Source organism: Kwoniella pini, chromosome 11, assembly GCF_000512605.2.
Source record: "Kwoniella pini CBS 10737 chromosome 11, complete sequence".
NCBI classification, from domain to species: Eukaryota; Fungi; Basidiomycota; class Tremellomycetes; order Tremellales; family Cryptococcaceae; genus Kwoniella; species Kwoniella pini.
In genome coordinates, this window is record NC_091726.1 from 587,895 (window position 1) to 615,788 (window position 27,894).

The following is a 27,894-nucleotide window of genomic DNA, read 5'->3' on the forward strand; positions in this document are numbered from 1 at the left end:
TATCCAACTTGTATGGAATCTGACTTGTCCCTTCCGCTATTCGATAAGGTCTAACTCGATGAGATTGAAAACTCCGCCTATCCCTTCCTTTATTACATAACTATACAAGATTCTTTTCCTCCTTTAGCTTGATGTTCTTCTTTCATAGCTTCCATTTCCAATCTCCTATCTAAAGCTGCACCGCCACCACTTCGTTGACCTGAAGCTAACCGTTTCGTAGCCCGTTTATCTCCTCCATCCGCAGCAAGTTTATACCATTTCATTGCACCTTGAGGATTTGCTTCTGTTCCTATACCGGTCTACACGTATATTGGTAAAATCAGCATTATTAAAATGATAAGCCTCTCCTCTGAGTATGCTATTATTGCAAATCACTCACCTCGGTGAAATAACCAACAGCATATTGAGCTTTTGCCAAGCCTTGCTCAGCAGCTTTCTTAGCCCACAGATACGCTTCAGTATCAGATTGAGGTAATACACCAGGTGATCCTACGAGATACCATGCTGTAAGAGCGAAACAAGCATCTTTATGACTTTGTTGAGCAGCGATGTTCTATGTGATAGCTTATAAGTCAGCTCGACTACGCATAAGAACGAGCTTACGGACTGAATGTGGGGAGCTATATGTAATACTGGAATTGGGAAGGAGGGACGGCAACTCACATAATAATGTATACTCAACGCAGCATCAACAGGACAACCCATCTTTCCATATTCATAACATTCCCCTAATTTAAATGCTGAGGGTGCGTAACCTAATTCGGCAGCTTGAGCTAATAATTCAGCAGCATATTCCAAATCCACAAATAATACATTATCTATTCCTCTTTCATGTAATAATGCTAATTCATGTAACGCATGAGGGAATTCTTCAGTTGCATGTTCAGCAGATCTTTTCAACCATTTTACACCTTCTTTAGGTCTTCTATTTAATCCTAATGCACCATTTAACTCAGCTGTTCCCAGTCGATACATAGCTCCAGGATGAAGAGCTACTGCTGCTTTCCTAATTTTCACAGAAGCTTGTCAGCCAATTCGTAGTATCTCATCGGTATATTAATCGCATTGAGATACAATATCGAAGAAGCAAATACTCACTTGTAATATTGTATAGCTTTTGCACTTTCTCTTCTACATCCCCAACCATGTTCACAACAAGTTCCAGCTCTATAACAAGCATCTGGATGACCATGTTTTGCAGCTAATATGAAAAGTGGACAAGCTCTATCAAAATCTTGACGTCCTCTAACAGTTCCAATTCCATTCGCATAACAATCTGCTAAAAAATATTGAGCATCAGGATATCCTCTATCTGCTAATCTTTTTAATAATGAAGTAGCTTCTTTAATTAATTCTTCTTTTTTTTCCATTAATTTTGTAGTTGTAGGTGGAGGTGAAGGATCATTTTCTAATTCAATTGGAACCATACTTTTAGCAGCATCAATCATAAAAACTGAAAATTCAAATATTAATTCAGGATCATTTGTTTTTTTAGCATTTTCTCTATATAATTGTAAAGTACGATCTTGTGATAATAATTCAGCTTGATTTCCTGGTCTCAAATGAGCTATAATTGAATTAAGATCAAATAATCAGCATTTAAATCATCTCATATTTATATTTTTGTGATTAATGATTTGATAACTTACACTGATCTAGTAAAGCAGCAGGCTGACTAACTATCCTACTTTGTCTATCAAATTCTCTATCTCCTCCTCCAGGATATCCCATACCTTGAGGATATTCTACAGGTGAATTATCACCATACATACTCGATGATGTAGGATATTGATTCATTTGTTGACCATATTGAGATTGTACTTGATATTGAGAATGTACTGGACTTGGTCCTCCTCCTCCTACTGATGCATTTGGGTTTGGGAATTGATTTGCTGGTACGCTCGTCATTTTCCTATTGTTTATACAATTTGATGACTTCTCAACGCGAGGATTATATAATTCCTTGTCCTCCTATTCCAGTTTCTCTTTGTTCTTTAGTCGATAGACCACAGGAGATCTACTGTTTGTATTTGACTAACAACTCCTTGATGCAAAAAATCGTTATGAAAAAGATGTTTATCGCTCGGACGCCGATGAAGTGCGATGACGGCAATATAAGGGATAAAGAAGTTTAAGGGCAAAGTCAGAGAGGGTGATCTTGTTTGAGGGTTATGTCGTTTCACGCTATATCCCAAATGCACAAGGGTGAGAGTAAGTTTTTATCTATTCCAGGCTTCTTGGTTCTATTCCAGCTAGACTGTTTGACTTGCTAGCTGAAGAAGAAAGGGATGCTCGAAGATAATCAATATAGGATGCATGGAATAGCGCGTGATATTGACTTGAACTTGAACTTGACCATATATTAACAAGTATAAACATGAATTGGCGGTCATCGCCGTAATTACAGGGCTTTAAAGAAAAAGACTGATTTCAATTTCGATGTTGCCTACTGTGGTATTGAAAGCTCTTTATATTATTTAGTCAAGGCTATAAAAAGTATAAAATTCAGTTATCCTATTCATCATTGAATCATATTCATATCACGATGCGCTCGATATTACGCTCCATCCCAAAATCATTCTCGCGAGGGTTAGCAACGGTCGCGGAAGTTGTTGAACCAATAGCATCTTCAAGTCAAGCTAGTTCTTCAAGTATAATTGGAAAATGGACACCTCATACACTTAGAACAGGTTTAATAGCTAGGAAAAGGGGTATGACTGCTTTATGGGATCAAGATGGAAGGAGGTGGCCTGTTACAGTATTACAGGTAAGTTTGTTGGTCTTGCGTTTTGATCAAATGCAATAAATGGTATGATCTTATTCCAATCGTGTATATCGAGTATCATATATATACATCGTCCCGAGATCGAAATTTTCCTCATATTGGAAAATACATGTGCTGAATAGTATAACTTTTCATAGGTCGACGCAAATCAAGTCGTTAGACATAATCCACCACCTCCAACATCTCCTTTTCACACTTTACAAATTGGAGCATCAACGAGACCTGAAAAAACAACACCAGCACAACAATTAGGACATTTTAAAAAAGCAGGAGTTGAACCAAAATATAAATTAAAAGAATTTCAAGTTTCAAATGATGCAATTTTACCTATTGGAACAGAATTAAATGCTGGACATTTCGTTCCTGGTCAATATGTTGATGTTCAAGGTATAACGTTAGTAGAATTTTATTCTCAATTTGCAATGTTTAATAATTTAACTTATGTTTGTAACTTTTTTTTGGGGGGGCATCGCAGTATTGGTAAAGGTTTTCAAGGTGTTATGAAAAGATATGGATTTAGAGGTTTAAAAGCTTCTCATGGTGTTTCAGTTAAACATAGATCAGGAGGTTCAATTGGTCAAAATCAAGTGAGTTTTTAATTAATTTATTCATTAACATGAAAACCTGCTAATTAATTATTTTATAATTATTCTCTTTTCTTCACTTCATCTTGAAATCAAAATTCATTCTCAAAATCATTCTACCCATTCTACCTTACCTTGACTAACAACAATAGGATCCAGGTAGAGTAATTCCAAATAAAAAAATGGCAGGACATATGGGAACAAAAACAAGAACTACACAAAATTTATTAGTTCATAGAATTGATACAATTTTAAATTTAATTTATGTTAGAGGTTCAATTCCAGGTTCAGATGATTCTTTTATTTCAATTATTGATAGTAAAAAATTATTAAAATCAAAATCAAAATTAAATTTAAAAAAAGGTAAATCTGAAAATGAATGGTTATCAAATAATGTTTTATCATTACCTACTCCTGCAGGTACATCTGAAAGAATTAAAAATGAAAATTGGCCTGCAATTGTTGAATGGAAAGGAGAAGGTTGGAGTGAAAAGTAAAAGTAATTTCTTTTTTCATTTTTTCATTTTTCCAAAATGTATAGAATTTTATACGATTAGACATAAAATTATCCGATTAAATTATATAATCATATAAATGAAATTTGATGCATTATTCTTACTTTATGCTAGGAATGTTGTGCGAATCGATATTAGCAAAATGCGAATCGATATTAGCAAAATGCGAATCGATATTAGCAAATTATGAGAACAGCTGCAATCTAAAGGTGTAATGGTATAATGTCATTTATCATACTTTTCATAAAAGGTTCAAGATGTCTGAATATATCATCTTTTCGGATACTTCGTGATCCAGTACAATGGATCTCTGTTCTTCTATCATATGGTCAAAATTCAATTTTGATCTTCCACCTACAGACCAGCTGCTAATCACATAAAAGTCCTTCCTACACCTAAAAGTAATGCTCCGATCATTCCTGAACCTAGATAAAGTCCAGCCCGGGTATTGAGGGAAGGCATAGCGGAAGATTTCAGACTTGATTGAGATACACTAGCTGACGCTCCGCTCGTAATGCTGGCTGTTGCACCACTACCGGCTGTCACAGTGTTGATAGGTGCTGAAACTCCATTGAGAGAAGCAGCCAAGTCGAAAGGTGCGTTTGAAGCTGCGTCGTAGAAGTCTAGTAAGATGTGATTGGGATTTCGTCTGAGCAAGAGAAACATTTGATGAAGTCAATATAGTAAATATAATAAGAATGCTTGTTACCCCATTAAAAGCTAAAAACATAACGTACCCCCATAAATTAAGACAATTTCCAACGTGGAAGCCAATACTGCCATCTCCCGACTCTGAATTGGTGACATTCAACTGATCTTTATTTGGTATCCAAAATTCCGTACCTCCAAGAGAATATGACTGCATAATTCGATCAGATTTAGCTCATCGTGTTATAGTAGAAACGAAATCAGAAATGGGACGCTTACACTATCGAGGTAATGGTTAATCAGATACATTTGCGCACTCGGTGAACCAGAAGTTCGATTGACCGAACATCCAAAAGACGCATCCACGACATCTATTTTGACAAACATCAGATTCAATATCAACGGAATCGTAAGTAAGGTTATCCCAAATTCACTCACTGTAAGCATCTTCCCACATATTACTGAACTCATCAATTAGCCTAGGCTCAGTATCAAAATTCGCTTGATAATCTAAGAATGCTACCACGTTTTTCTTCTGATCTATCAATTCTCCTAATGTTGGCCAGTCGCTGAGTCCGATAGCTGAAGAAGAAGGTTGATACATGTATTGATCTATTCCTGAGGAAGTCAAGATGGGTGAATAGGTGGTGACGGGTAGGTTCTCTGGATTTGTCAGAACTATAGTCACGACTGTGAGAAGAAGAAATGATGATGATCTCAGTAATGAATAGATTTCTGCAAATAGTTAAAGAAAGGATACTCACCATCGTTGGGATTAGACGATATCCACGATACTACGCTTTCAAAGTAGTTCGATAATAAGCCGCCATCCTGCAATGACTGTAGGACGATTACGAGTCAGCGTCGTCGCTCAACTCGGATGAAACTGTATGGCAAGCTCACGCAGGAAGTATGACATAAGTGCACTCCATCACTGGCGTTATGGCTAAACGAGTATGCGTATATTCAGCAACTTTTGTAGTGATAACGAATATAGTGGGACGTGCATGCTATACTTACGCTTGAAGTTGTAGCGTTCTTATACCGTCGTTCTACACACGACAGAATTTAGCTCACTTTTGTAATAAGAGTGACAGAATGGGCATATCGCGACTCACCAATTGAGCAGTGACGTTCTTATCCTGATTGTCCGCAAGACCATCTCCAACAGCATAACTATCATGAGCACCTATAAAGGTTACATTGGAATATAATTTTGAACACAGTTCAGCATGTCCATTACACGTATCTGCTGCTAATGTCGAGCTTAATAGTGCCAGTGCGGTAAGAGGGAGTAGTGAGAACATTTTATGCCTCTATCTTGCAAACGTCGATTCGGTTCCGATCCGTGAGGAAGATAACGAAGGCAGTTTTACTGGAAGGTGTGGTATATCTTGTTCTTGTTATGCAATAACAAATCGATCGACGTATCAATTCGAAGATGATGAACTGAGGAGATCAATAATTGACAATACCACTCAAGAAAGAAGCAGTTGTGTATACGTCGTCGAGTCGGAGGCCGTAGCTGTGCGATGTTATTGCTGCTTGGATCCTTCGAGAGTCGGGTCCGTACCAAGAATTGACGTTCCGTTTCAGACCTCCTTTCAAGCCTTTTGAAATTACGATCGTCGTCAGGTATGTGGTTGCTCCGTGATTATCGATCTGCACAGAATAGTGCGTAGGTCTACAGGTACTCGTACTATTAGACTGATAGAGAAGTTATCAGTGAGTTTTTGAAATAAGTAAATGCGATGCTTCGTTACGCTATGCATGAAATTGTTTTTGTTTTTGTGATTTTCCTGTGCCAACTGCGCCTTAATTAACTTTCCGTGAAATAACAAACGCGAAGTCTTGGTTAAACTCGTGCAACTCACGTGAATTACCCTTAACACTTTTCTGCGACTTTTGCCACCCAACTTACCGAAGATTCCATTAAAGTGGGGTAAGGGGGAAGAAGGGCGTGGGCAATCGAGCGAATTACAGTCAAGTTGATGAGCTCAATTCCTGGAACGCTAATCAAGTGCACCGTCATGAACGCAGGAATTCTTCATATGCTCTTTTGTTGAGCTTTCAGCAGCGCGACGAAAGTTCGATACAAGACACGTCGATCGCGTTGAGATGCCTGCAGATGAGGGGCTTACCTCCTTTGAATATCAATACAGATCCTTTGATCCTTCCTTGCCCATTTGTGGGGTCTAGTCATCATCACCTGACACTATACATTCCCCATCGTATACATTCATGGATGTCAATCAAAATATATTGATAAACATTCGGATTCTTACCAAAAGTGGTCAATAAGCAGCGCCTTTTGATAATCATAAGCCGATCTATTCCCCAACAAATTGATTTGTTTGCGCTTTTGACCTCGTGGCAGTTCTGTTATGAAACCGCGTCATAGCAGTAGTAACCGGCCGAATACATAAACTTCTCGACTTTTTCCATTTCCAGAAGTTCATCCAGCATCATTCATGTTATTCTTACAATATTGCACGAACAACTAATAAATTACATACAACTACATACATGGCATAATTTACTACTCACGCTCATTTTCTCTCATCCACCGCTACAGTAACCTATCTTTGCATGACGTCCCTTTCCCATTCTGTGGACCCGCACCATCGATACGCTCCAACGCACGTTCTACCGCCGCCACCTCAGAACATAGGGCTTCAGGCCAAATCAACTCGATGACTGCTCTATCACCTTTCAGATATCTCGCAGTCGCTCGATATCTTGTGCATAGATGGGTTGAATCAGTACCAAAGATCAAAGGCAAAGGTAAAGCTAAAGCCATTCAACATGTTCGACAGCATCAACAATCTCCTTTGGATCATCGTATATTAGCTACTTCAGCCGGAGTAGAATCTCACTCATCTTCATCGATTGGTCAAGATTTACCTTCAGCTGGACCTTCTCGTCTACCTCATAATGATCCAAATGGCCAGAATCATCAGTATCATCATAGACACCATAAACCCCATGTCAAATTCCCTAAAATAGCTCCTGATCCGAAGTGGCCTGACGGACCAAAGGAAATTTTCAGATTGATGAACGACGAGAGGTTGATGGTTGGAGGTAAAATAAAGGCTCCAAGAGAGACGGTCGTGCTCTGTCATGGTGAGTAAATCAGGATTCTTCATTCCGGTGCAGGTAGCTTCTAACTCTTCTGGGGTTTTCAATCTTCACAAAAACATGCCTTGCTGACAATCAGCATGTTCCCTCTAGGTTTGTACGGCTTCTCCACAGCGACACCAATCCCATTATTTCCTTCCCTCAAGCTACACTACTGGGCGAATGTGCTAGAGGTACTCCGAAACAGGATAGGAGCCAATGTAGTGGTTGTAGGGGTAAAAGGGTAAGTTTAAAATTAGAGCAAGATCGTTTTTTTATGCTGACAGCGGACTTCGTCGTAGTACCGGCTCCATCAAAGAACGCGCAGAGCAAATGCATCAATACCTGAAAGAAACTCTGCCTAGGGGAACAGGTGTGAATTTTGTTGCGCATTCTATGGGAGGTTTAGACTGCCGTTACCTGATCTCCACCATCAAACCAACCTCATACACGCCTCTTTCCCTCACTACAATCGGTACCCCTCATCGGGGATCACCCTTCATGGATTGGTGTGCTGCAAATATCGGAGTCGGATCGGTAGCAGCAGCCGCAACAGCCGCTTTAACAGGAAAAGCCAAATCTCTACCGCCTTATTCGTTGAAATCGCCCTTACTATCTAGACCTCTCCAAGATGCTTCTACTAGGCAGAAATCAGATGCTTTCGGCTCACTAGCAGCTGGATTGACTTCTTACTTGCTATCGATATTCGATTCTCCAGCATACTCCAATCTTACTACGTCTTTCCTTCGAGATCATTTTAACCCCGCAACGCCGGATTCTCCATACGTTAAATACACATCAGTTGCTGGTCGAATATCGAAAATGTCTGTCCTTCATCCCCTCTGGTTTCCCAAATTAGTACTTGACGCGGCTGCTGAGAATGGTTATGCGGAAGATTCATCCAATGTCATTCACGGACCAAATGGAAAGAGAAGTTACGAAGGAAATGATGGTTTGGTCAGTGTCACTTCTGCCAAGTGGGGAGAATACCTAGGAGCTGTCGATGAGTGCCATCACTGGGATCTCAGGGGAGAAGGTGGTTTATTCCCTCAAGGATTGGGTAATACCGATGATTCAAAAGTAATGCAAAAGAAGCTTGAGCAAGAAGAAAAGCAGGACAATTGGTTAAATCACGAATCAGATGAATTCCCATCAAAACACGGAGTCAATAAACACTTGGGTCTAGATTTGAAAGCGAATCTCCTGACTAATCCAAAAGAAGCCGTAGAAGAAGCTTTACATAATTTCGAAACTGCAAAAAACAAAAAGGAGTATGAGAATGACGGTAAAGCTGGTACTTCCCCATCCACCCAAAAAGGATCTGGTTCATCTTGGGACATAGCTCAAGTTGGACAAGTGATAGATTGGGTAACTAATTTTCTACCTGGAGATGGAGATAAGAATCGAAATTCTGAGATTAGTAAGAAACAACTTCAAGATGCTACATTAGAGAAACAACAACAGGAAAGTGAAAAAGCAAATGAAAAAAGGAAAAAGGAAAAATTTGATTTAGGTAGATTTTATGGTGGATTAATGATCAAATTGAGGGAGGATGGTTATTAAGTTAAAATACCGGTAGATTGATAGACGGAGAATACGTCAGGAAAATATAATATAACAAGGGATAAGTTTCAACACATTACATGAAGCATTAAAAGATAAATCTGCATATATACACTCATACTTCAACGTTGTACATTATTGACAAAGGTTCAGTATATACCTTGCACATGTATTTGATTAGTCATTACACATGGATCAAATTTGACTAGAGAATATCAGTATCAGTTTTGACTTTCTTCGTAGATTCGGCTTCTTTCTTGATCTTGACCAAGTCATCTCTTCCAATATGCTAATTTATCAAATTCAAAATTAGTTTGACAGCTCATTTTCAATTTTGAAAATAATATCTGTTTGATTGATGAACTAACTTTTTTTTCACATAAATCCCTAAATATAGAAGTTTTATTATCAAATAATTTTAATGGTGTATCAAATTCTTTAACTTGACCTTTATCTAAAACTAAAATTCTATCATAATAAGCAACAGTTTGTAATCTATGTGCTATTGATAGTAACTTTTTTAAAAAAATTATAACAATTATTAGTCCATTTTCACGTACAGAAGAATTGAAATTTTCTTTTTAATCAACTCACAGTAATATTACTAAATTCTGTTTGAATTATACCTTGAATTAAAGAATCAGTTTCTGGATCAACCGAACTTGTAGCTTCATCTAATAATAATATTTTACAATATCTTGATAAAGCTCTTATAAGTGATACTATTGAATTTGTAAAATACATTAAATTCTCGTTATTTGTCTATACAGATGAAAAAAAAATGGTGTACTTACAAAGTTGTTTTTCGCCTGCACTGAAGTTTGATCCGTCTGATGCGACACTAGCATCCAAATTCAATTTATCTCTCAAAGTTGAAGATACCCTAGGATGATTTTTAATTAAATTCAACGCTTCATTCAATTCTGCATCGGATCTTGAGGAAGTTGGATCAAGGTTATCCCTATGGTTAAAGTTATAATCAGTGTGTAATTCAATTTTACTCATTGAGTCAAGATTAAAGAGCTTACCTAATTGTACCTGCAAATAAAAAGGCATCTTGTGGTATGATAGCTATTCTGGATCTCAGCTAAAGGCAACCATGAAAACGATTATCAGCTTGGCTTTCTTCCTTCTTTGGCTTTCTAAGAAATACCATTGATAGATGATTTGCGGGTAGTTCACTTACAGTCTCCAAACCTAAATCTTTCAAATTAATTCCGTCTACTAAGATCTTACCACTTTCAACTTCAACAGTTCTAAATAATGCTTGAGCTACACTACTTTTACCAGCACCAGTTCTTCCAATTATACCAATCTTTTCACCAGCTTGAATACTGAAAGTTAGGTCTTTCAATACTAGCGGAAGTTCAGGTCTATATCGCAGAGAAACTTGTTGAAATTCGATCGTGCCTTGATTAGGCCATTCATCAGATTTCGGATCACTAGGTAGGAGTGGTAAAGCCTCAGAACTGAGAGCGTTGTAATGATTTAGACGTTCAACGCAGTTCTGTCAAGAAGAAAAATCAAGTTACATTATCATAGGCGAAAAAGGTAATGTGAGTAACTTCAAGTATGACTTACCATATCTTGTTCAAATTGAGCCCATAAAGGCACGAATAGCGTGAATACTGTTCAACATTATCAGTCATTTTGCCTTGATTGCAAAATCAAGGAAAACCTTACTATAAGCTGATTGTAGTGCATATGTTAAAACCTATCAGGATTCCAATGATCGAAATTAGTGAATCAATCAAGCCTACAGCGACTAGTTGTCTTACTTACTACTCCAAACCTTTCCGGTGACACATGATTTCTGTTGACGACTCCAATTATACCTATCATCTGGAATATCGATAAAATCAATCGTCAATATATCTTTTTCATTTATCATTCGAGTAGAGGCATGACCAACGTACTAGTATTATACCTTGACTCAGCGCTTCCAGCCGAACAGACAGCCACCTATCATTTAATCAAAACAAATAAGCATTTAACGACGATTGTTTCCGGATCGGTGATGACTCATACCTTTGACATGTTATCTATGTTTAACAATCATACAGGAGAGTCAGTAATTCATTGCTCGTTCACGAAAATCCTGTGACTCACCGTCAAAACGTATGCTTGCTAATGTACCAGTCAATTTTTTCAGCTCAGCTTTCCGATTCCGATGACTATTGTATGATCCCATAAGTTTTGGGACACTTCGCGCGCCACAGTGCTTAATGACAGTGTCCCAAATTCATGGGATCATACAATACATTCAAATCAGAGCAAATCGGAATTGGCACACTTACTTGCTCTTGATTCAATCCATCTTGCATTCGACGTTGAAAGTCTTCTTGTCTATCAAAAGCTCGGATCACTGCTAGACCTGCCAACTAGAATGAATCATATTTGAGGTGAGTGAAGTGATTTTATCGATCAAATTGGTAGAAGGTCATTCTCACTTGTTCGCTGAATGAGGTGTACCAATTACTCCTGATCAAAGATTCTACTCGTTTTAATTCTCTTGAAGTTCGCGTGTAAAATGCCGTGCACAAGTACTAAGCTCCATTACCGTCTCAGTTTTGCAGTTATACAGAATCAAAATTATCGATTATGAAAGTTCTCACAAAAGCACATCCCAAAGGAATGAACATGAATCCTAACCATGGATACGTGTAAATGACCAAACCCATAGTACCAGCGATAATGAGAGTATTGCTAGATACGAGTATATCAGTAATTATATCAGCTTAATATCTTGCAAAGGAAGAGTCTGCAGAAAACCTCACCTGAGAAGCTGGTACGATATCGAAGTGAATTGATCATCCAGAATACGGATATCTGTATTCTGAAATCAGTATTTTTATGGGATCTCAATCCTCGAGCTATCTTACCTTTGGAAAGTCTACTGATAATTCGACCAGTCTGTTATTCAGTTGGTGTTAGTCTATGTTTGCTTGAGGCACAAGCTAAAGGTAACCCACAGGCGTTTGATCATGCCATGCAACCGGACTTCTCATGACTGCGCTCCAACCTCCATTGAACAGATTGAATGACGCTCTCATTCCTGCTAAAGCAATTGAGAAAACAGTAGCAAACTGGACACTATGACAATTAGCTTGATCCAACATTAGGATGATTGATGATGACAGGGAAAAACAATTACGTTAAAGAAAGCTTGAGCAGCTCCAAGGCCTGTCCCGATTTTGGTGTCAGTCAATGCACTTCCTTGATACAATTCGTGAGTAGAGAAGCACGTACCGCCATATACACCCATATACTCTCCTTGAGTGAATCCGTTTATGGATGATCCCGTCCAAAATCCTAAGAACAGTGAGTTCCCAACGGAGGAAGCTTGTGTAAGGAGTAGCGATGCTGCACAAATAGCGATGTAGAAAGGTGAATTTAAAGCTCGGAAATAAGCCAAATAGGTACTCCATGTGACTTTTCCTGTGATCCGCTCTTCGTCCATGAACTGCTTTGATTCTTCAAGGTTTGATTTCTTGGGTATTTCAGGCTTTTTCTCTTCTTCCAACGTATCTTGTCCTGTCCTATCCTGGGTGGAAGTTGGCTCGCTTTTTAGCTCAATTTCGAGCTGATCCGTATTATCAGTAGGTTTTTCAAGTTTCTCGATAGTCCCGAACTCTTCCATCAACGAACGGAATATCCCTTCCCGATGCCTCAATTCCTGTGCAGCATGTCAAAAACATTGCGTCAGTAAAGCTTTGGGCTCTTCCCTTCACAGGGTACTGTATACTCACAGCATATGTTCCTTGTTGAACGATTCGACCCTCATGTTCCGTTAATCGATCTAATACCAGAACCAAATCTGCTCTTGGCAAAACGTCCAGATGGTGCGTTACCAGAATCCTTGTCCGATCCGCAAATGGACCCTTGAGAATACAGTTCGCAAGCAAATGATGACCTACTGCAGCATCTACAGCTGAGAGGGGATCATCAAGCAGAACAATTTCCGAATGATCATATGCCGCTCTAGCGAGGCATAATCTTTGTCTTTGTCCCCCTGATAAAGTTATTCCTTTCTCTCCCACTTTTGTCCTACACATCAAAACTTAGTGAGCTTTTCGCTGATCTCTGGCTCGAGATTCTACTCACTGATCACCATATTCCCAATTTTCGATATCAGATTGTAAAGCACATGCGAAGATGGTTTCATTGATCCTTGTTTGATCAACATCATTCTCGCGAGATGCGAAAGTAATATTATCTCGAACTGTTCCTGATTGTACCCACGCTTGTTGTGGAACTGGATGCAGGGGAATTGCATTAGCCTATTATAAAATGCCGATGAATCTGGATATCTTACCATAACTAACTCTGCCTCCGAATTTAGCATGACCGGCAGTTTTCCGTACTTCGTTAATCAATCCATGCAGTAGCGTAGTCTTACCCGTTCCAACTCGACCAACAACACATACCAAAGCACCTAAATTACAGGAAATCAGATCAGCGATCAATCGCCGGAGACAAGGGGAACAACATTATTCGCCTCGCGGTATTTTCAATTCTACACCTGTCAACGAAAAGGGTACATCTAAATCGTCTTCATCTGGATCAACGTCCATGGGCATTCCAAGTTTCTTTCTCTTCTTATCTTTCTCTTTTTCAATCTTAGCTTCGGCTCGTTTCTCTTTGCGGCTTCTTTTGCGCTCTGAAGATTTGCCTTCCTCAGCGCCTTTCCCTTCTCCAGTCTTAGTATCATTCTTGTGTTTGGGGGAAGCGTCGTAACGAAAGTCCGCTTGAACGTCAATACCATATTCTAAATCCGATTCGATATGGAGCTTTTCTACGAGCTCTTCAGCCTGAACCCATAGGTCAGCGTGCTGCTTGGATCGAAGATTCCAGGACTGCTCACCTTCAATGCTCGTCTAATCCGACCTAGCGATACGGCCATATCACCTATCGCAGCTACAGTCATAGGTAAAAGTGCGACGGGAACTCGTATAATAGCGAACCATTGTAAGCCTGAAAAGATCACTGCTGCATTTAACGGATGATTCGTTAGACCATACGTTACGAATGTCACTAAGTACGCGGAATTTCAGCTGCGATGCTCTTCTGTAGAACCAGTCAAGTTGTACTGTACTTACGAATAGCAGCAAAGGTTGGGATTACGTTGAGGATTGCTGTCAGTCCTGCTCTCGATAGAGCCTTTCCACGTAAATTTTGTAACTCATGTCGTCGGATTTTGGATACTTTCTCGCCGAAGAACCGCTCATAAGCGTACAATTTGACTGCTCGGACATTATTGAGTACTTCAGTCAAAAGCCCGACCCGTTTATCCGTATGCTGTTCTTGTCGATCGCTGAAGACCATAAACTTTTTCGCCATCCACCCTATGAAACACATAATAGCGCGTCATTGTCAGACCTGAACGGACGAGATGATGACAAAACGAACATTGTGCGGGTCCTGCAACGGCCACAATCTGCACCAATCTCAGTTATATTTGACTCGAAGCGATTTTGTGCTAGAAACAACTTACAGCTACTCCGACCAAAGCTGGATATCCGAGATTGTATATCAATAAGGCTACTCCAGCAGCTATGGTGAATGTGTCAAAGAAGAGAGTACCGAAAAAGGTCATGGCATATGCCTTGTGAAAGCATCTAAGCATATTGATAGCTTGTCACATCGTAAGCATATGACTCACTACTATGCTACAATCGGAAGAGACTAATGTTATTAGACGTCCATTGGTCATCTCGTTCTTTGCTTTTCCAGATAGACGCCTGCGATGAGTTGTCAGTCAATACAACATCAAAATCCTCTAACAAGGCAATTCACATGGATTTTCTAGATATCAAGTCGACAAGCTGAAGACAATAATATCTCTACTTAGCACGGCGACTTTACAATGCAATAATCCATAAGAAGACTCACGGCCATCTTTAGTTGAGAGCTCATTATCAATTCCACCTGATCAGCTTTGTAGAATAGTAAACTAGGAATGAATTGCATGGCAAAAAGAGCAATAGCCAAACCAATACCATAGCCGACTTTCTGGGGCGCCTCAAGTCCTTCGAGCGACGTACCATCTTGCTGTGCCTTATAGTAGTCATGAGAAATCGTTAGATATTCGATAAGTTTCTTGGTGACCAACGGCGCCGCTACCCGTATTGCCTCTAGTGCGGGCAAATCATCGTAAACTTCCGTCTTCGCGTCAACGAATCATACCAATCCCGATACTTACTCCCAAAGACGTTAAGGATCACGGCTGTCCAGTAAGGATGCCAGAATGCAAAATATCCAGCGTACCATAAACTCATATCGTATTCTTTCCCATCCTCGATAACAAGAGTATCATAAGCGATTTTTTGGGCCTTCTTCTTGCCATAAAGCTTGATGTGCTCTGGACTGGGCTCTCCAATCTTAGTTTCGGACGTTGTGATGACGGCATTATTTTCGATTTCGTCTCTCTCTTTGTATCGAGTATCAGTAGAACCTTGTTTCTCATTATATACTGCTGACTTCCCGTTGAGTGGCGTTTCCTCATTTTGAGATGACTTAGGTCTCCGGGATGGTGGCATTCGGCGCATGAAGTGCTTTTGCAACCTCTCGGCATGCTGAACAGGAAGCTCCCTTTTAGCTACCTTATCAGTAAAATGACCAGGCTACCTACAGTTTGACATTTCAGATCCTCGCTCAGACTCCACAAATCTGCGTCAAATATATACTGTCATCGATGACTGGCAAAAGTGGATTGTGAAAACACTCACCTTCAATTTGCAGAGGGCGGGAATATCCCACTTTGAGCATAGGTGATATCCATGTATACAGAAATCTCGAAAATATGTTAGCTCGTTCAAGTGGAATTTTTTCATGCTGAAAAACAGCATCAGGTGCAGGGGAGGGATCATAAAAAGGAACGGGCATGCTGTGTAAACCTGTATCGCTGTAACTAGATGAGATATGCAGGGATGTGGTAAAAGCGTGGGATCAAGAGGTTATTTGCTCGGGGGAAAGGTTGTTAAAATTGTATGGTGAGACAAACAGATGAAGAGAACCCAAATCTGAGCTTTTATAGGACAATACCCTCTTGAAATACTCAAGATGTATTCGATCAGACTGTTTGAGAAGGTCGTCATACTTGGCAACTTATCACAAAGGAGCTGAGACAAAGGAGATGTGATTGAAAGTTTCTTACCTCGACTCGATATTGTTATGTTCTTCCTTTGACGTCTTGTACTTCGAATTGAGAATATGCTCCTCCTTTATGTCGATGACCTTCAGACAATACTCACCTGAGCTCGACGGAGGTGTTGGTCGAAGGGAAGGTCTATGTCGTCATAATATCATTTCGTCCCATTCTGCTCAAATGACGAGAGTGGGGATTTGTCGCATTCGTGTCACTAATGATCCGTTCATCTGCATAGGCTTCGGTGTGCGAAAGTAATAACTCCTTTATAGATTCCGATTAGAACAGCCTCACTCCTAGACCTTGGTTCATGTATAGTGTAACGCTGAGATAATGGGCGGTACAGCGATTGTTCGATGCGTATACATCACGAAAACGACAGACCATCTTAGGAAAGATCCAGACTGAGATGGCCAACGAACGGCCCCATTCACCGCGAGATCATCGATTAATGCCAAAGACTAGATCAAAGCCGCGCGGAGAACGAGTGAGTGGCTGGATTTGCGGTTGTTGATTGATCACTGACCAGGATGGGTATCAAGTGGCGAAGTTCAACGTGGTACATCACGACAGGTGAGTATGATATATTCCGGGAAGACTGGAACCGGTATATGATGGGAGTAAGTATTACTAAGTCCTTGAGCTATAGTTGTCACTTACGGTGCTTGGACCGAGGCATTCGTCTATGTAAGCTTGATGTACTCGCTTCTGAAGATGTCAGCTGATTCAGATTGAAGATGGTCGGCGTGCCAATCATACCTTTCCGATTAGAAGATCTAGGATTCACTCATTTTTCAACTAGATCATCTTGGTTCCTCTTCTCATATTGCATAGCCATTTCCATCTGTGAGTTGTCTTTACACTTCCACTTCCAACGCTGTATCGATCATTCATCAGAACAGACACTCTACCCAATGCTATCTTCCTCGATAAGAGGTCATGGCGTCGAAGCCCTATGATAGTAGCTACTTGCGCCATGCAATTATCTTTATTACTTCTGATCCTTGTAAAGCAGTATTGGGCGATGGTTCTGACTAGGATCATTCAAGGATTATCCTGCACAGTCATTTGGTCTGGTGAGCAGCTCTTCTTATTCCTCATGAGAAGAAGAAGATAATCCACTGACCTTGTGTGTCAATACAACTTGATAGTCGGATTCGCGTTGATGTAAGCACGTCTTTCAATTGGATAGCGTACTTCAATCTCACAAGTTGCGATTCCACAGTTGCGAGAATGTAGATCAGAAAGTGGTCGGTCGTCAGCTAGGTATTGCTTTCACAGGAAGCCATCTAGGTAACGTGGTAGTAAGTGTTTGCTACAAGAGAAAGCAGAGATGACTGTGGCTTATTATCATACGGTAGGGCCCGGCAGCTGGTAGTGGTTTATACTCCGCATTTGGATGGAAAGGTCCTTGGATATTGTGTATGGGTGTTTGCAGTATCGAGCTGATTGCGCGATGGCTTGTCATCGAGAAGAATACTATCGTGATTCACCAATCAGGTGAACAAACGAAGCATGTCAAAAAGCAAGACGGGTATACGACGACGCCCATTGCCGCCCCAAGCCCGATTAGTGAAATGACCGACTCACAAGCTAACGAGCATCGGCTTGTCAAAGAAAAGTCAAACCAGCTATCTCCTTTCCAAGTTGTGATTGGTCTCTTTTCCATCCCACGGAGCCTCACTGCGATCTCTGTGAACTTCGGTACTGGCTTGGTTATCGGAGCTATCGATCCTACGTATGTTACTCCTTACTCTCATCGTTAACAGAAATGACATTGGATGAGTATAGTTTGACTCTGCGATTAAAAGATCAGTGGGGCAAAGACTCACATTTCGTTGGTCTAGTCTATCGTGAGTCATTGCCCACTCAGGATACTTATTGCAGCCAATTCATGTGAGCTTGGCTGCATTTTGAATAATCGTAGTCGCAACTATTGCGCCTGTACTTCTCACAGGTGTTATAACAGGCCATCTAGCCGACAAATTCGGCGCAGAATGGATAGTTCCTACTACTTCGTTACTAGCCGCACCTTTTTGCCTTTTAATGATCCTCCAAAACAGTTTACTTGGTTTCATCATGTCGTTTGGATTAATGAGTGAATTTGCATTCACGTAGTACAATTACAGCCTGTCGCTAATAAGCCTTTACACTTCGCCAGACTTTTTTATCAATTGCGCGCTCGCTCCAATTGGCGTTGAAGTTTCAGCCGTTACTAGGGACAATGTGAGTCTTGCCCCTCTCACTGTGCTCGTTTACTGTATACCAGTTAATCGATGTGACTGGTAGGACGGGATCAGTGAGTTACATCAATTCGCAGCACTGAATTTGGCATGGGGTGAGCTCGTGACCGTAGCATTCTTGATGAACGCCGTTGATCATACGTCGTGCAGCCGCACCTATGGCTATTGGAACTGTTATAGGCGGTCAGCTATATGATCGTATTGGTTGGACGTCAGTATGCTGGTAAGTTGAATTCACTTCCAACATGATGCGATGATTACCATATTGATAGACGGATGATGTATGAGGTTTTGTTTCGCATGTTGCTTGATTACTGTTCCCGCAACATTAGCATATACAGGCGATCGTCCTTTACTTCGCCGATTCTTGAAGCGGAACTCAATTAGTCGTACAACAACATAATAACAATATTTCATCGAGCAGATTTCGGTTATATCGGTGTATGCTATTTGACCAATTAGTATCTGTTCAACCATCAGTGCTTACAAGGTAATATTTTGCGATGCATTTGACTAAGGATACAATGAAATTGAACTGTTTTATGCTCTAAATACCCCCACCCCTCCTTCTCGGTGTTGCAGATGATCTTGATCCTGCGCCTATACCCGCACTTCTAGGAGTGTGCGCTACACCCATTCCTCCAATTTTCGGTGTGCGCGCCACGGCTTCCGACCGAATCTTTTCCGCTTTTGCACGTTCGATCCTACTCACATCTGTAATCAGCAAAATATCCTCCTCTGATCCGGTTGTGTTTAAGTGCCGATGTGAGGTGAACTCACTCTTCCCTCTGCTTCGCCATCTCAGCCTCAATTTCAGTCTTCTTACTGAAATCCCTGTTCGCCCTTGCTCTTGCTAAAGCATCAAAATTCTTTTCTCGAATTGAGAAGAAGACGCTTCCCAGCTCGGCTGACAAGCAATAACGCTGTCAGCTGGGTCATGAGAACTTGATATAAAAAGCCAGCTTACCTAACCAGTATGGATCGACAGATGTGACGCACATCATGTATTCTGCGAGTTGTTAGCTTTACCAATTGTTTAAATCAGATGATACTCACGTTTCGATGTCAAAACCACTGTTCTGCTTGTCAGCTCATACAACTATTACAATCGGATGTAGACAACTTACACTCGTGATAAACAACGTAATCAGGCATATCTGCGCGATAGTCAGCCTGGATATCCAAAGGGAGGGAACCAAAGGTGACTCACAACCTAGACCATACAAAGCACTCGTAGGATGTAAGACACAAGGCAACTACAAGATCACGTCAGTGAGGAGGCCCGCATGCGCATCATGGTAAAACAATCTCACTCCAGTCCTAACATTCATATACTCTCCGATACCTTTGACTCTGGCAGCTTGGTGGAAATATCCAGCCGTGATACATTTTCTGTTCACGTATAAGCTCATTTATCAAACTTAGTCGCAAAGGTCTAATCGAGCTTACCTAACGATATCCCAATCTGTACCTACAGAAAGTATCTCCATTTTCTGCTGTTTCATTATATCTTCCAATTGTCCTCTTACTTCTCGAGCTTTCCTCATGAGTTTAGGATGTAAGAAATGTTTCATACACCAGTTGTCTGAGTATCTATCAACGATATGATTGTCAGCAAAAATCCCGGTAGGCTCAATATGCCAATGGCTTACCCATTTGACTTCCACTGAGTGTAAACATGTAACAAAGTCAGATGATCACTCTCTGGTACGAAGAACTTTTCCCTCGCCGCATCTGATTCTTCGGCTCTTTGTGGAGGTCGATAGAAGACCGAAGGAACCGATAACATCGAAACGATAGTAAGCATTTCCGAAGAACACTTATACTCCGTAGCGACAATCAGCATTTTAGCTAAAGAAGGTTCCATTGGGAAATCCGACATCTTTCTACCCTGCCCAGTCAGATCACCGACGTTGTCAAGTGCACCGAGACACCACAACTGATACATTGAATTAAGGATATTTTCTTGGGGAGGTGGATCCATAAAGTCGAATTCTAATAGGTTTTTAACCCCGAGTGATTTGAGTAATAACACCGTGTTGGCCAAGTTGGTCCTTTGAATTTCGGGTATGTTGTTGGGGAACAACTCATTCAAATAGGCTGTCTCGGTGAATAGTCGATAGCAGAATCTGCAAGAACAGATCAGCATGTCCCGGTCCCTAAACAATCTCACTGCCACTCACCCTGCACCAGTACGGCCTGCTCGACCCGTACGTTGTCCAGCATTGGCTTGACTAATAGGCGTTATCTGTAACGCATCCATACCGACTTTTGGGTTATACACTTTGAGTTTGGAATAACCAGCGTCAACGACATACAGGATACCATCGACTATTAAGTCGTCAGCTAAGCAATCATTTCCGAGAGGCGTAAGTAATTGGAGGGCAACTTACCTGTCAACGATGTTTCCGCGATATTCGTCGCTACGACCACCTTTCTCCTTCCATCCGGTGTGGGCGAGAAAATCTTAGCTTGAAGATCAGCAGGCATTTGTGAGTAGATAGGTAGAACCGCTAGAGGTGGTGCATCGTCAATTTGCTCCAAGCGCTCTGTAGAATAAAGTGGATCAGCTGGAAGTTCGCAAGAAAGCTATCAGCTGAGATGAACATTACCTTCTATCACTTGACATGTACACTCGATATCTTCTTGACCAGTCATGAAGACAAGTACATCACCCTGCGGACTCGAAAGATGTATTTGCAGGACTTGCTTAATCGCGCTATCAACGTAATCTTCACAAGGCGACTTGGAGTGAAATATCTCAACTGGGAAAGTTCGTCCAGGAATGGTATATGTAGCAGCATTACCAAAGAAACGGGAGAACTAGGGGGTGGATTAGTCAGATCAGTAAGAGGTTGCAAGCAACGTAGTCACCTACCTTGTCCGCATTCATGGTAGCCGACGTAACAATCAATTTGAGATCTCGTCTTCTGGTCAAAACTATAAGACAAGGTCAGCTTGTGTGATCACTCAGGCCCAAATATCAGCTAACTCACTTTTCCGTAGAAGCCCCATCAGTATGTCCGTACTAAGCGATCTCTCATGGGCTTCATCCAGGATGATAACGCTATAACGATCAAGATCACCTTCGTTGAGTGATTCTCGCAGGAGCACACCATCGGTCATGACTATGCCTATGTCAGCTTCTTTCGCTACGCATCCTGCTCAACCTACATTTAATTTTGGTGTCCTTTGAGGTACAATCTTCAAATCGGATAGCATACCCGACAGTATCACCAAGTTGGCACTGCAGCAAGACTCAGCTTGCGTGACTGTGTAATGTTGAAAAATCTGGCATGCTTACCTCCATTTCTTCACTAACTCGCTTGGCGACCGACATTGCAGCCACACGACGAGGTTGCGTGCATCCAATTAACCCATTACCACAATACCCATCTTCATACAGAAATTGACCCAATTGCGTTGTCTTTCCAGATCCCGTTTCTCCAATGACAATGAGCACTGTTGGATTTTCAGTCAGCTCAGACATTCTCATCAGAGTTCATGAGGCTGGGGAGCTGACCTTGATGATCACGTATCATACCCATCAATTCCTCTCGCACAGCGAACGCGGGTAGATATTCTCGTTGTTGTTGCAATGTACGTGTTTTAGCGAAATTAGAAACACCTTCTGTCTTCTTCATATGACTACTGAATTGCGAATCCGCTTTGTAGTTCGCTTCTTCACCTCCATCGGCTTTTTGCCCTTCTTCCCCTAGATTAGGCTCATCTTTCACACCTAGGAGATTACCCAGCGTTGTGCCGGCAATCGAAGCAGCTTTGGCAGCGGCCTTTCAGACGACAATCAGCTATGAACCATGCGAAAATGGCGGTATGACTTACCTTTTCCCTCTCCTGACGTTCCCTTCTTTCTCTGACTAGTGCGCTTCCCTTCTTGGAGAATTGAGCCATGTCACTAGTACCATCTTTCACGGGATTGATAGGCTCTAATTGCCTTGTATATGCGACGGTACCATCCAGGAAAGGAGGTTTGAGATCGTGGACCAATACATGTACTTTCGAATCCGAATCGTCCTCGAAATCCATGTCCACTCCTCCTCGTTGCATAACACCAGAAGTTTGCATTCGATTTGTTTCCCATAAATCGTTGTCCGCGTTCTATTTTGTCTGATTGATTAGTCATCTGCATACAGCGCGGAAGAGATATACAATAGAGGCTTACGAATTGAGCTTGACGAGCCGTTTGACGTTTCGCAGCTTTCGCTTCCAATTCTTTCTCCTTTTCTCGCTCGAGGTTCTCCCATTGTGAGAAAGGATTGTGCTCTTCATCCGGTGCCTATAATTATTTTTAGCCAAAGTCTCGGTCAACCGGAGAAGAGAGCACTCACGACTGCACCTTCATCATCGTAGCTATACCAATCCCTGTCTAGCCTGACTTGTTCCTCTTCCCATTCTTTGGCATCAAGCTCCATTCCCTGACCATCATCTTCAGGCGATCCTTTTCGGCCCGACCGAGGGGTCTGATCCCAACTTTGAGGTCTTCTCGAGCTTTCGGATTTACCCCAACCTCCCGGTCCCCTATTTCGCGGAGTCTCATCCCAACCTCTATTCGGCACTCTCATGCTATTTCCTCCTTCCATATCTCGATCAGATCGAGACGTCCGAGGTGTAGGCGCTGCGCCCCAGCTTTTACCTTCTGATCTTTCATCTCGTCCGTCTCTTCTCTCTTTACCGTTCTGCCTGTCACGATCATCCCTCCTATCACGATCGCGCCCATCCTTATATGATCCTCTATTCAACCTCGATTGGAAATCGTCTATCCCTTTCTGTTTATCCCTTGCATCGTTTTCCGCCGAAGACGATGCTGTGATTGCAGATGATGGGGCGTTCTTACGACTTCGATAAGCGTCTAGTCTCTTCTGAGCTTCACTTGATAACCCTGTCCCTCGACTCGGTGTTTCTTCAGGTCGAACTCGAGTGTGATCTCGCTTGATAGGTATGGATGGAACTTAGATTACTTTCCCGTAAGCTCATCCAGCATGACTATTTGAGACAAACAGGCCTACCTTTGAAAACACCTCCCGAGCTTGAACCTTCGTCGCGATCTTCTTCTGCGTCCTTCCTGATTCTCTTGCTAGGCGGTTCACTTCGACCTTCTGCGGCAGCTGCTGCAGCCCGTTTCTCGGCAGCGAGTCGGTCTAACCCAAGTAAGGAAGGTCTAGCAGTCGGCGGAGCACGGAAAGCTACAGACTGTAGGCAGTTGTCAGCTCGTCCAGTGAGTTAGAGTTTGGATTGATATTATGAGCTCACATCGCCACCACTTCTCCTCAATCCACCTTTACGTATCGGGTCCGGAGCCAGTGTATCCGAATCATCATGGTCCATCCCCTCGACTTGTTCATTCTGTTGACCACCTAACATTCTGGGTGGAGAATGATCTGAGCCTCTTCTACCGTTGCTCTGACTTGGACTTTGAGAAGCGATCGACTGTTGAGCTAGTATACGTGTGTGTAAGGATAGCATCGCATCTTCAGGGAATTTACCGAATGTCGATACGGCTGATTATAAGTGCATAAGTATTAGATGTGGTTGCGAGTATGATTCAGCTTACCTCGTAAGAACGCTTCTCCGGACCTATTTCCTCTTGCAATTTCTACGATACGTCTACCGAGCAAATCATTCGGGTTCACAGCGTTCATCAACCTGGACATCTGCGTTTGCCATTAGCGTACATACTGTCACTAACTCAATCAGGATGAGCTCACCTCAATAGCGATTTGATGTATAAGCTCTTGCTCAGGATTCACTCCATTTTGACGTGGAGGTGAGCGAGCCGACATTTTGGCTTTCCTTACTTGTCGAGTCTCGTAATGAACGCGATTACTGAGAATTTAAAAGTAAAAAGTCCTTTCTCAACTGCAAATGCAACTTCAAAACATCGAAATGACGGCGAAGATGAGACGGAATCAAGACGAGGCACAGCGAGCGGTGATCACCGCACCAAGGTACCAACGTGATATATTACGTAACGCATCATCGAGAGGACAGAGTGGCTGACAGGTTGATTGGATTGTTAAGTTTGAGAACATTACAATAAACCCAGTTGAGTGACGCGTTTCAACATTCCTTCGCCTTTTTCTTTTGACTCCTTTTCTCAATTTACTCTCATCCATCATCGATTGATGAATCATTGTCATTGCATTGTTCATTGATTCGACCTTGTGCTTCTTGACGAAGCAACGACACATTTAAGGTCATCTGGAAAAGGAACGAAAATATCAAGGGATTTGATCGGGATCGAAAATCATTCAACCTTGTTTCCTTTTTTTTTCATACTGTCAAATTGACAATGCAATCTCCCTTGAAGGGTCAACATCAACAAAACCAAAACGGCTGGACCGCACATCAAGATATTCCAAAGACTGTAGAACGCAAAAGAAAAGGCAGAGGAGTAGACATAATATCTTCTTCGTATGTTTCGTCGTTTCTCGAACGTGAGAAAAAAGCTGACGATATCTATGTAGACTACCTACACCTCCTTCTCAGACTCATTTACCTACTCCCGAGACAATTAGAAGGTCAGGAAGACCTCGCAAGAACACTTCGACTGAAGCTAGTACTTCTGCAACTCATCTACCGACACCTCAAACGCAACGTACAAAACGACGATCATCACCTCCAAGAACAAGGACAGAAGAAGAACCAATTCCTTCTCCATCCGGTCATACTACTTTCTTCCTTTCAAATCATGATTCCACATCGACACGGCCCGAGAAGATCAGACGTAGACCAGGATTGACTTTCGCCCAACAAATGGGACTACTGTCGACTAGCAAAAGCCGATTAGGTGTGGGGATGGGTGGTCAGAAAGCTTTGAATCATGGGAAAGTGGACCAGATCGGTTCGGTAAATCAGCGCAACATCTCAACTAAGGATGACAATCCTTTCTTGGTTTCTGGGCTGGGCGCTCCTGTCCCACTGGCTTCACCTGGTGTTATAACAACACATCAACCACGTGGAGATGAATCCGACTCGGAAACCGAAGGCGTACAACCATTGTGTCCTTCTCCTTTACCTCGTCGAAGTCCACGCTTGGCATCACCATCGCCCGGTACAACTCTCATCAAAATGCTTTCTTCTGTCAAATCACCTTTAGGTCTCCTGTCACCTCCACCAACGAAACACGCCGCCAGAATTGGTCTTTTCCAATCCTCATCCACCAAACCGAAAGCTATGACAAGACAAGAAATTGCTAAACGCAAGAAGCAACTTGAGATGCTAGATTATGAGGACAATCCCTTTTTGGTAAAAAATGGAGAATCTTCTACTAGAGTACCGCAGACTAGAGGACCATTAGTAGATGAAGATTTACCTACAGTGACTTATGTTTTCAGAGGATCGAAAAAAGTCTTCGCAAATCCATTATACCCTTCCAACGCACCTTTTCCCCGATCAGACCTTCATCCTGATGATGACGAATTCGAACCTCATCCTTTACCCAAACCCAAACTTCTTTGGCCAAAAGGCCCTTCGCCTTCAAAATCCAAGATTCGAGATATGGTCCGAACACCTTCTCCTGATATAGAAGGACTTTCTCCTCCTAGTTCTCCAGTCAGTACGCCCACTACAAGTCATCGATTTGGCAAAAGTTCTTTAGCACATACTCCTCATAATGCGAAAGGGCCAGAAGTCGAAGAAGGTTTATATAGCGATGACGATGATGAATTCTTGATGAGGAACATTAGAGGTCATGGACAAGACGATCATGCAGAAGAGGAATTACCAAGTAGGAGAGGATTATTATTCGGTGCAGTCGGAAGTACGAATTCGAAAGGGACGAAAAGAGGATTTGGAGGAACAGGCGGAGTTGAAGACAGCGATACGAGAGGCAAGAAACCAAGAGGATTATTTAGATTGTGATGAGAAATTAACTTATTGGGTCAGTGGAAAATAAGGGGAAATTCATAGAATAAGAAGATTATCTATCTAGTTATCAGTATTACATTTCATAGTTGTTCATAAATTATAGGTTGTTTATATATACATTTCAATTCTTATCACTTGATATCAATATTATTTAGGTATCTTGCTTTTTCTTGTTATATACGCAACTTTTCGTAGCTTGACAACGTATGAAGTATGATAAATAAGTAATCCTTGGCACGATACAACGAGATCAATTGTTTACGATAGATTAAATGACCAATTTATAACAATTCAGTTAGTGAAAAAACGATGGCGTTATCGATAACGGATTTGACCGATGTCTATTAGTATACTCAACTCTTTAAAAAACCTATTATTCATATCATTATAAAATTCGATTTTCATCTTCAATTTATTTGACTTCTTCATAATTTCAAAAAGACGAAATGCCATTAACGATTTCAGGCAAGTAAGTAAATTTCAATTCTAATTTATATCTTTAGTTCCTTGAATTTGAATGAATAATTTAGAATGATATTACTATTAGATATCCTCCTTTTGAATCTTTTTTAAAAACTCAAAATGATAAACCTACATTTTTAATATTTTATTCTGATATAGAAAATGGTAAAATGTGGTGTCCTGTAAGTTAATTTGTTACGCATACCTCAAATATTCAAATTAGTTTAAATTAAAATGCTTTTTTTTGAATATTAGCATTGTAGAGATGTTGAAGGTATAATAAAAAGTAATTTTGAAGGAAAATCAAAACCTAGTAAGTTTTAAAATATATATTGAAAGGTCAAATAACAAAAGAGAAAAAAAATATTCAATAATTTTCATTTTTATAGATGGTATTATAACTTATATTGGACCTTATTCTGGGTGAGTCGAAAAGAATATATATCATTTTTAGATGAATAAATGAAATAAAATTTTGTCAATTAAATCTAATTTGATTGAATTTATAGTTGGAAAAATGTACCTTCTCATCCTGCTAGATTAAAATATGGTGTAAGATTCGTACCTACAATAATTAAATTAGATAATAATGTAAGTTTTAATTTATTTATTTATTGGAAACAATTTTCAGTTTGGGGAATAATATTATTATGTGGTGTATTTTCATTATACGTTTTAAAAGATTCTTAATTCATATTAATAGTACTAATTTTACATTAATTTCACAATTTTTTAAATAGGGTAAAGAAATAGATAGAGTTGAAAAACCAGGTATATTAGATTCAACCAGATTAGAAGAATTTTTAGATATTTAGTGGATACTGAACAATTCATCAATCTCATTTCATCGAAAGTCGGAAAACCGCATTTGAAATATCAATTATGCATATCTCGTATGATTATATAATAGATGTCCATCCTCTATCAGATCACAAGGTATACC

General features: G+C 40.8%; 8 protein-coding genes across 8 annotated transcripts; 5 read left to right on the forward strand and 3 right to left on the reverse strand.

Moving 5' to 3' along the window:
* Positions 1–92: 92 nt before the first annotated feature.
* Positions 93–1,908, reverse strand: I206_107558 (uncharacterized protein; the record flags this gene model as incomplete). Its single annotated transcript, XM_019157602.1, has 5 exons — positions 93–299; positions 380–553; positions 664–1,006; positions 1,099–1,567; positions 1,650–1,908. 5 exons carry the CDS (start codon positions 1,906–1,908, stop codon positions 93–95), a joined length of 1,452 nt encoding a protein of 483 aa, XP_019009242.1.
* A 637-nt stretch (positions 1,909–2,545) lies between these two features.
* Positions 2,546–3,866, forward strand: I206_107559 (mitochondrial 54S ribosomal protein uL3m; the record flags this gene model as incomplete). The annotated part of the gene is made up of 4 exons (XM_019157603.1): positions 2,546–2,767; positions 2,923–3,179; positions 3,261–3,372; positions 3,522–3,866. The coding sequence occupies 4 exons, from the start codon at positions 2,546–2,548 to the stop codon at positions 3,864–3,866; spliced, it is 936 nt and encodes a 311-aa protein (XP_019009243.1).
* A 390-nt stretch (positions 3,867–4,256) lies between these two features.
* Positions 4,257–5,839, reverse strand: I206_107560 (uncharacterized protein; the record flags this gene model as incomplete). Its single annotated transcript, XM_019157604.1, has 8 exons — positions 4,257–4,533; positions 4,622–4,743; positions 4,812–4,903; positions 4,971–5,222; positions 5,297–5,372; positions 5,436–5,478; positions 5,553–5,584; positions 5,651–5,839. The coding sequence occupies 8 exons, from the start codon at positions 5,837–5,839 to the stop codon at positions 4,257–4,259; spliced, it is 1,083 nt and encodes a 360-aa protein (XP_019009244.1).
* Positions 5,840–7,225: 1,386 nt separating this feature from the next.
* Positions 7,226–9,212, forward strand: I206_107561 (uncharacterized protein; the record flags this gene model as incomplete). Its single annotated transcript, XM_019157605.1, has 3 exons — positions 7,226–7,655; positions 7,764–7,893; positions 7,952–9,212. The coding sequence occupies 3 exons, from the start codon at positions 7,226–7,228 to the stop codon at positions 9,210–9,212; spliced, it is 1,821 nt and encodes a 606-aa protein (XP_019009245.1).
* A 205-nt stretch (positions 9,213–9,417) lies between these two features.
* On the reverse strand, positions 9,418–16,097 carry I206_107562 (uncharacterized protein; the record flags this gene model as incomplete). The annotated part of the gene is made up of 34 exons (XM_070203545.1): positions 9,418–9,501; positions 9,581–9,727; positions 9,807–9,934; positions 10,007–10,173; positions 10,241–10,299; positions 10,399–10,719; positions 10,794–10,840; positions 10,896–10,926; positions 10,995–11,054; positions 11,129–11,174; positions 11,241–11,254; positions 11,322–11,339; positions 11,510–11,593; positions 11,663–11,758; positions 11,828–11,918; positions 11,990–12,041; positions 12,095–12,125; positions 12,185–12,298; positions 12,367–12,395; positions 12,462–12,888; positions 12,962–13,259; positions 13,317–13,467; positions 13,528–13,647; positions 13,711–14,023; positions 14,077–14,246; positions 14,312–14,557; positions 14,622–14,649; positions 14,707–14,817; positions 14,875–14,953; positions 15,009–15,037; positions 15,105–15,346; positions 15,415–15,787; positions 15,844–15,881; positions 15,941–16,097. The coding sequence occupies 34 exons, from the start codon at positions 16,095–16,097 to the stop codon at positions 9,418–9,420; spliced, it is 4,401 nt and encodes a 1,466-aa protein (XP_070059646.1).
* A 792-nt stretch (positions 16,098–16,889) lies between these two features.
* On the forward strand, positions 16,890–19,005 carry I206_107563 (uncharacterized protein; the record flags this gene model as incomplete). Its single annotated transcript, XM_019157607.2, has 13 exons — positions 16,890–16,932; positions 17,009–17,046; positions 17,097–17,205; positions 17,262–17,435; positions 17,511–17,526; positions 17,585–17,663; positions 17,721–18,097; positions 18,151–18,212; positions 18,287–18,457; positions 18,521–18,585; positions 18,649–18,697; positions 18,753–18,825; positions 18,891–19,005. The coding sequence occupies 13 exons, from the start codon at positions 16,890–16,892 to the stop codon at positions 19,003–19,005; spliced, it is 1,371 nt and encodes a 456-aa protein (XP_019009247.2).
* A 5,907-nt stretch (positions 19,006–24,912) lies between these two features.
* I206_107564 (uncharacterized protein) lies at positions 24,913–26,483 on the forward strand (the record flags this gene model as incomplete). The annotated part of the gene is made up of 2 exons (XM_019157609.1): positions 24,913–25,034; positions 25,088–26,483. 2 exons carry the CDS (start codon positions 24,913–24,915, stop codon positions 26,481–26,483), a joined length of 1,518 nt encoding a protein of 505 aa, XP_019009249.1.
* A 452-nt stretch (positions 26,484–26,935) lies between these two features.
* On the forward strand, positions 26,936–27,766 carry I206_107565 (uncharacterized protein; the record flags this gene model as incomplete). The annotated part of the gene is made up of 6 exons (XM_019157610.1): positions 26,936–26,958; positions 27,037–27,133; positions 27,207–27,264; positions 27,341–27,374; positions 27,461–27,542; positions 27,692–27,766. 6 exons carry the CDS (start codon positions 26,936–26,938, stop codon positions 27,764–27,766), a joined length of 369 nt encoding a protein of 122 aa, XP_019009250.1.
* Between the last annotated feature and the right edge of the window lie 128 nt (positions 27,767–27,894).